This window comes from Nelumbo nucifera, chromosome 4, assembly GCF_055504915.1.
Source record: "Nelumbo nucifera cultivar China Antique chromosome 4, China Antique-T2T, whole genome shotgun sequence".
NCBI lineage: Eukaryota > Viridiplantae > Streptophyta > Magnoliopsida > Proteales > Nelumbonaceae > Nelumbo > Nelumbo nucifera.
Window position 1 is genome coordinate 18,716,794 of NC_142652.1, and position 8,784 is coordinate 18,725,577.

The window sequence follows — 8,784 nt, forward strand, 5'->3', positions numbered from 1 at the left end:
GAGATCAACGATAACGACATCAACGAGAAGACCGTTGTTGATGCAGGTTCACGGTGAGGGTTGTCTAGAAAGAGAGCAAGAAGAAGAGCCCAATCTTTTTATCTTAGAAGTTTCCTTTTGCACCGGGTCCACACCAAATCAACGTGACCCCGTTTCATCCATTTTGGGAACCCGCACCCCACACATTTCCCTTCCCATCCCTTCGAACAAATGCTGAAAAATCGGAATCTTATGGGAATATTCCCATTTCCCCTTTCCCATCGCAACAACCAAACATATCATTAGGAAATTGTATTCCACGGGAAAATGTATGGTATTTATCATTTTCTTAGTTTTCACAAGACCTGGAAAACAAGAGTGTATTGCCAAAAAATAAAACAAGAGTGAACAGTTGAGAATTTTGAGTATTGAAAGATATGAATGGAAGAGGATAAAATCCATATTCAAAAATGATTATGGAAATTTAGAAAAAATAGTGGCAATGACCTTGTAAGTTGGGGTGTATAAGAGCATGGCATCAACAAAGCACATAGATCCAATTGACTCAAGACTAATCTCATGACAAACCGGTCCATTTTGTTATTAATAAGTCACATGTTTTAAATGTGTAAAGAGAATCTTCCAATAAAAGGGTAAAATGGAAAAAACACAATTTAGGAAACCTTTTGAATGTGCACCAAAAGCCTATAAATAGATGATCCCTATTCATGGGACATTTTTTGGACCTCATCCTCCACCCTTGAGCTACCACTGCTCTCCTCTCTCTTCTTATTCCATCTCAGTCATTCTTCTCCAATGCACTCGCCCACCATCCTCCTCCTTCATTGCCAGAATTCCAACTCAAGCGAACTACAAATGGTCTGATCCCTTTCCAGAGGGTATGTAAGTAGTCCCTCTAGGGGTCCAATCACTTTCTCCTCCTCCACTTCTTTTCCCTTTTCCAATCAACCGCCTAGGTAATTCCTCACACTTCGGAGTAAGACCACCATGGGATATCACTTGGCATCCCTCCAATTATTGAGGCATGGGATATAACCTGCATAACTGCAGATTCTCTGTGGTAAGGTCAATGGACTGTGCTCTGTCCCACCCCTTAATCTCTATAATATATTAATAATGAAAAAATAAAACACACAAAAAGAAAATTTAAGGAAATTGTTTGTATGTTGAGCCCAATTTTATTGAAAAATTCTATAACCATGATTAGATTGATCAACCCTTGTATTAGTAGTATGTTTCTTAGAAATATACAATTATGAATGAAAAATATTACAATACAAAATGCAGAAAAGAACTTCAAAGTTAAAATGAATAAACAAAAAAGGGCCAAATATAGTTTTTGGTGAACAATCTTAGGTCCTAGTAGTGGTAGCAGGGCGAGACACCCCCTCCCTATCTCCACCCTATAGCCAAAACACCCTACCCCATCCCTAGTGATGGGGCAGGGCAAACCCACTCCCATCAAAGACGAGGAATCCCCAAAATTTCCTTGCCACAGCACAATCACCTAAAAATACATCTAATTTATAAGTATTTTAGAAATAGGAGTATGAAAAATTGAGGTCTTTTAGGAATTGGATTATAACAATTTGAGGGTATTATAAAAATAAAATTATGGGATTTTAGGATTTTAAGAATTTGAGAGAAACCTAGAAGTATTTTAGAAATTAATGTTAAAACTAGAGATATTTTAATACTTTACCATTATTGAGTTCAGAAACCCCGTCCCCACCCTATCCTTGATTTAGGGTAAAAATATTTTTCTTGTTCCCATTTAATATCAGGAAAAACCCATCCCATTCAGGGTAATAGGTCCTTTGAAACATTGAACATAGGATGTATAGATGGAGCAGGGCTTCCAAAACTTGCGGCCCGTTCCATAATTCAAGCATTGGGTCCACCATCAAATATCTTTTATTTGTACATGGACTGGGCCATTCTTACGACCATGGTCATTTGATTCCAATGAAGTTAAAGTGAAGCACTATGCATAAGGCCCAAACAAAAGATTAAAAATAACATTCTCTGCCCCACTTTAGATCTAAATTGTGTTTTTTATTGTAAATAGAACCTAGTAAATAAAATAAAAAGTCCAAACCTTTTCATGTCATGATTGACCATCTCGGCCACCATGACCATTGTCATTTATCTGTCAATATTCGACTCAATTCTTTCTTCCAAAATTAAACACCACCTCACAAAATAAAAGAAAATCCACTTATTTTCAAAGCTAGGAACTCAAGTTTGAACTGACCGGGTTCCATGGTCAAACTTGACATGTCAAGGTTGACTTGAGAATGGAATGGCCGAATGGGCAGATAATTTAATTTAGAATTTTTTTGAGTTGTGCTGTCTCATATATTTGGGGAAAAGCTGTAACAAGGAAAAAGTGAATGGAAATGGAAGTTGATTTTCAAGTTCTTGTAATAGCTCATTACTTTACACCACTCCCTCTTACCAATATCATGCTTACTGCCGAGGGAGAGGGCACCAATAAATACTCAAGCTTAGTGTACCACGCATTCAAAGTTTCAAACCATAGAATGGAGCCAAAGGCTTGGCTCCTTTGCAACACTGCAACTCCCAAAACCCTAACCACATGCCATGACCTGACAATTGTCAGAAAATAAAATGGAATGGAGCAGCAGTTAGATGGAATCATGGAACTTCTGCATGTGTCATGGGAAACTGATATTTTATTCTCCAACCACAAAGCCCCATCTATTTCTATAATCTCAATCAACGTTGTATAAAAACACCATCACCCTAACAAAGACTGCCTTGAAACATGTAAACATCCATGACAAGCATCCTGCACTCGTGATAAAAATAGCACACAGACGTATGCTCTCCGTGATCAAGATGAGTTTCTTGTTCAGGTCATATTGCAGTCACATTAGAAGTAGCCAGAATCACATCTCTACATATAGAATGTGGTGAAAGACCCACTCAGTAACCGGGAATAGAGGAAAACCGATAGCCATCAGCACCCCTCCATGAATAATAAGCAATTCGCGTCTCATAAAAGCCTGCAGACATGCATCAAATTAGCCCACATCTTTCTAATAAAAATAGTTGTATAAGCTATAAACAAAAAAAAAAATCATAATCAATAAATGATAACTGTATAAAAATGTAGGCATATTCCAATGATTGCATCCAACTTGAGATAGTACCGGATCACCAGATCCGGTATTTACAAGAAACTTATCTATAGGGTAAATGCAATTACCCAGGTAAGTACATTTAGGCGTGTGTAATGTTAGTTGGGTGAGCAAGAGAATTTCCTAAAAGACTGCTAATTTCTATGTGCTGGTAAGGGCATTTTAGTCCTACATTGTTTGGCCAATTTTCCCCTTCCAGAGGTAACTTACCCACCTGGGAGATGGGTAAGACTTTCTCAGGTAAGTCACCAAAAAACTTACCTGGGGAAAATTATGCAGTGACAAGACCAGATCATTGTGACCCAACCCAAGAGGAAAGGGGGGAAAATGGCAGAGGTTTAATGAGCACTCTCTTATCATGAACCTAGACTCCTCTAGCATCTTGTATGGCACTTGGGAAGCAGTTTGTCGCACCACAAGTCGGCCTTCCCTGCTTAGAACACCCTCTTGGCTCTTAGGAGCAAGTAACTTACTGACCTCTACCACATACTTTGTCGCATACTTAAACAACTTAGGCACAAAGCACACACGGGCAAAGAGAAAAGAATTCTTCGTATTGCTCAAGAGAGGGAGATTGCAACTCTTGGATGCCTCCACCAAATGAGGGTCAACCTGCCCTTGGGCTTTACAATGAGTGTTCCAGATATGGACATGTGTTATACATCCAACAGTTGGATCCTTTCAGACTTCTTCTAGAATACTCTACAAGTATGCTCTAGAACATCTCCAGAATAATGTACATGTATATACAATGTCCAAGGGTATTCTTGAATCTTCCGTAATGCTCTTGAAACTTCTGAAAGCTTCTAGAGTGTTCATTAAACCTCTTCCATTAGCCCCCTTTCCTCTTGGGTCGGATCAATTATCTGGCCTTGTCACTCCCTGACATGACTTGAGATGCCACCATTAGTGACTGCTACGAGATAATCAGGGATCAAGTGGTGTGGTTTCATATTCTGCTGTAAATGATTGGGAAGCTGATGTTCTGGTGTCCTCACTAGCTCATCTCAACCATTCTAATATTCTATTATTTCATTGGGTGGAAAAGACTCCAGAATCTGGTTGGCTGATTGAACTGGTGCGTTTACAGTGAAATCCTTTTACAATTCTCTTCTGCATCCAACAGAAGACTCCTTCCTTGGATGTGTTTCTCACATCCCCTCCATGATCTCCTTTTTCATGTAACCTGTACAGTGGACAAAAGTTTGACAATTAATCATCTCTTTTCTAGAGGAAAGGTTCTAGATAACTGCTGTAGCCTTTGTGGACTGGAGGAGTAGACAGTCCCCCACTTGCTTTTATATTGTAGTTTTACACTTTGACACCTGGTCTCACTTGGGCTGTTCAAACCATCTTGGCTCACCCCTAAGGACATGCCTCATCTACTTTTGGCCAGTAAGGGGTTTTGTAGATGGGGTTCTATTCTTTGGAATCTTTTACCTTTTGTACATTGGTGCATTTAGAAAGACTGGAATAGTTTGCATCTTTGACACAATAATCTCCTATTGAGGCTTTTATTGGTAGGAATGAAAGGACTTCAATTAGATGCTCATTGGTCATGAAGGACTTATGCTGGGCAAGAATTCAAGCATTTTGAAAGACAACGGGATAGTAATCTTTTTGGTTCTTCTTTTGATGAGGAGCCATATATGCATGTATACATGTAGAGTTGCTTTTATGGTTTCTCCTTTTTTCATATAGAAATACAATCCCTTAACTACTTATCAAAAATATTATCCAATAATTTTGAATATGTTTTCTTATGAACTAGTTCAATTACATGTGCAGAACACTATCATAAATTTGCAAATTTGCATTTCCAAGGCTCAATTTTTAAAGGAATAAGAAGAAAATAAGGCTGCGTTTGGATTCTAATGTGTAGCATGTAATACCAACAAAAGAAGCTGCATTTGGATTGCAGGAGTGGGATTGGATTTGAATTCATCTCTTGTGTCAATTCTACATAAATGAAATACACAACAGCCCATATTATTTTAAATTTCACTAAAGCACGGAGTTGATTAATCAATAGAATCAACAGGATTTATGAATCTATGTAAACATTTAGGCTCAGTTTGGAAAGTATACAAATACAAAGATGCAGAGTGCAAAACCTTCTATTTTGTATTACTTTATGTGTATTTGCACTGTACATATTTGTTTTGTACTCTTTCCAAAATGAGCCTTAGCAAAATTTGCAGCAGACTCTTCTATGTGCAAAACAACTAAGTTAATTCAATCAACTACAATAAAACCTCCCTATGAAATAAAGTATATATTATGATGACAATTAAGAAAGCACAAGTAAATTTTGAGCACAGAATGAACTATGAAGTCCTTGTGCGGGGGGGGGGGGGGGGGGGCAGTGATGTGGGGCAAGTCGATCGAGAAAATTGGTGAGTTCAAAAAAGTAATGACTCGTAAAAACAACAATAAGGAAATCATGACAAATAAAACAAAATTGTCACAATTGTCTAACAAGTCATTAATTCAATGAACTACTGCAATAAACAAACCAACCTATTCCTATTTCTATTTATAATCTTAACACTCAAGTAAATACTAATTCTAAGAACACTCCTATTCCAATAGAAGAAAGCATTTTATGATTCTAAGAAGAAATTACAGTGCAATGGCTAGCACAGTTCCTGTAGACCATTTTCAAGGCCCATCCTAAGCATCTTCAAGTTGCCCAGCATTCTTACAAATAAACATACAGACAAATCCACATGCCTCAAACTGGAAATTTGAGTATGACTTCAAAGTACTCAGGCCTCTCTAAATTCTATTCTGATAAGACTTTGGATATTAACATCACTGGAGAAAAGAATGTCACTCGTGGGCTTAGTCATCCATAGTGATAAATATGTATGACCAGCATGTTATACGTGTACTAATTAATGAAACTGCCACTTATTTTAAAAAAGTCCAATATAGTCCAAACCATCTTATACAAGCCCACTTTTTCTCCTGAGCTGAAGGGCAGCAGCAGCTTATTAAAAAATGCAGGTCCAAACTCAAAATAATATGAGGAATATATTGGAGGAGTCAGACTTAATAGAGCCAACCATGTGCTCACTGTAATTGATAACCTAGTTAGTCTAATTGCAACTCTAATTGCAATTGCCCAGTAGGTGATCTCCAAAATCTGGGCAGGACCATAGTGTCCAGTAGAAGCAAAAAGTTTGAACAAAATGTAAACAATTCAAAGCATAAGAGAATAATTATAGAAAATGGAAGGGAGAAGTAAGCTCTCTGTATCTATGCCTTACATGTCACAGAGGCAGCATTCTGGTATATGTTTTCACTGCTCAGTTGATCATAGCAAGGATATCTCATAAGATGAGATGAAAAAACAATGCAGACTACTAGTGGACATTCATGGTTCAGGTGGAAGACCACTCCTTTGATGATTGGGGATAATGGAAACCCATCTCCAGATATATCATTCTGAATACTATTTTACTAGGTTACAAATAGTTATATTTCCTTTTTTTTACTTTAATTGTCTTAAAAAATATTTCTTTCATCATCCTCACAAATTCTTATCATGTATTGCATCTAGTCAACATAGGGACGGTTGCATGTAGTCATGTAAAGCCCTCCACCTTCTCCCCTATGCTTTCTAAGCACAATATAATCAGGAAAGATACTCAATGATAAATTTCAGTGGACATCAATTTCTGAATTAATATTCCCTAGTGGAACTAATCCATCGATCATGGAACTAAGAGAACCTTGGCTGTTATTAGCTTCATTCCTTACCCAACTGACCTCTTCAATCCTTCTATCAAACACTTAACTTGCCATCCAGTTCCTCAAACAATTCACAATCCTTCAAGATGTCAAAATTGGCAAACAATTTTCACCAAACTTTGCTTATACCAACAAGATTGCAGGTTCCAATTTAAAACACAGCTTTAAAAGAGATTATAAAGGGGGTGTACTCCATCCACAATGTTTAGCATTCATCAAAGCCTCTACAATTCTAAGTTAATCACATCAAGCTTCATAAACAAAGAGAAGGAAGGAAAGAGACAATATTCGCATACCTGGAAGGAAGGTGAGGATTCCAAGCATTAAGAGGCCATAAGCCTGGGACCGCTCACCACCCATGTGGCCTGTGAAGATGAAGAAAGAAAGAAATAACAGTATGGATCCAAGAAAGAGGAGGAAGAGTGCAAGGGCAATAGACTTCCATGGAACCCTATCAAAGGACCTGGGAGTGTACATGAACCGAGGATCATATTCCCTATCACCGTCGTATTCCCCCTCGTCATCTCCAGGGAGAGGGCTGTAACGAACATGGCGCCGAGATGCCATATCAATAAATCCCAACTCTTACAATTCACAAATGTATATCCAGACACATGGAGCTTCCAAGTTCAAATCAAATTGAGCTGCTCCAAAGATCAAATGAACAAGAAGATGCACCGCAGAAACAAAATATGAATCAGAAAACAAATGAAACTAATTGGAGGGTGAAGAAGAAAGAAGCTAAGAAGAAATAAACAAAAATTCATTAAAAAGCACAGCTGGAATCTCCAAAGAAAAGGAGAAAGGAAACAGAATCTGATCGTACCAAATACAACCACCAACAGATGACCAGCGATGTTCCAATCTTTGGAGAAGTTAAAGGAAAGTTTGTTTCTGTGGAAGTGAAGGAACAGGGCGTGTCTTTAGGGAGGGGATCTGGTCAACAACAAATCGAAATTGAAGAAGGTACCAGAAAATAAACAAAACTTCAATTTTATTTATGTCAAAGAAATATGAAATCAAGAAAAAGTATTTGGTTCTCTATTAAATAAAGCATGAATCGTAGAACACCTAAATACCTATAACAAAAAAAAATATCCAGCACATCTTGGAACTTAATAGAACACAAGCTAGAACCAAATCATAGTAAAAAAGGGAAAAGATTCAAGAACAACAAAACTTCTACATATAAAATTCGAGGGTTCAATAAACACACCTATAGAGAGAGAAATGAAGAAGAAGAATCTTGAGAAAGAGAAACGAAGAACTCAAAATCAATCTATCAAAAAAAAAAAAAGAGTAGTTCAACACCGCGGAAGATTTCTTTGGGGGATTGAGAAACAAAAGATTTGCGAAGTGCTGCTCTAGTACCCTTAATCGACCTATTCTATAGCCTACGTCCTAAAAGCACATGCGAAAGCACGCAACAGCGGAATCTAACGCATGCTTGAATTAGACAACTAAAGATTCTAAACCATGAACTAAGAGGTAAATCAACCTGTGAAACCAGAAAATAAGAAAATTCAGGAAAATAGAAAAATAAACACCTCAAAGTCGACTGGAGATCAGAACTTCGTCGGAGAAAGCAGTCAGTTCCCGAGCCAAAAGAACGTCGTCACTTCAGAACGGGGCTGAGGGACCTCATACTAAATAAAGATAGATTCGATCTTCAATATGTGATCGGATCGGCTGCCCACTCGCTCCCCATCCGCACCCTACCCCCACCCCATAGCACATCCCCTCCGTGCACTAGGAACATCTCCCGTGCTTGTCATGGGAGATATTACAAATGCACGGAGTGAATGGGCTGTAGGGCGCGCTAACTGGGTAGCCGATCTCGTCATAGCATCGGCTTATGGCCTTC

The 8,784-nt window shown here is 38.1% G+C and overlaps 1 protein-coding gene across 4 annotated transcripts; it reads right to left on the reverse strand.

Annotated features, from left to right (window-relative positions):
- Positions 1–2,390: 2,390 nt before the first annotated feature.
- LOC104598047 (transmembrane protein (DUF872)) lies at positions 2,391–8,626 on the reverse strand. 4 transcript variants are annotated; one of them, XM_010259928.3, is made up of 4 exons: positions 8,468–8,626; positions 7,747–7,856; positions 7,217–7,564; positions 2,391–3,029 (listed from the first exon to the last, which is right to left on the reverse strand). In XM_010259928.3, the coding sequence occupies exons 3-4, from the start codon at positions 7,485–7,487 to the stop codon at positions 2,950–2,952; spliced, it is 351 nt and encodes a 116-aa protein (XP_010258230.1). In that variant the 5' UTR covers positions 7,488–7,564; positions 7,747–7,856; positions 8,468–8,626; the 3' UTR covers positions 2,391–2,949. The 4 variants fall into 4 exon arrangements, with proteins under 4 accessions (XP_010258230.1, XP_010258231.1, XP_088759308.1 ...); XM_010259929.3 differs by having other exon boundaries at positions 7,747–7,814; positions 8,468–8,610; XM_088903182.1 differs by lacking the exon at positions 8,468–8,626 and adding an exon at positions 8,137–8,426.
- Positions 8,627–8,784: the final 158 nt, after the last annotated feature.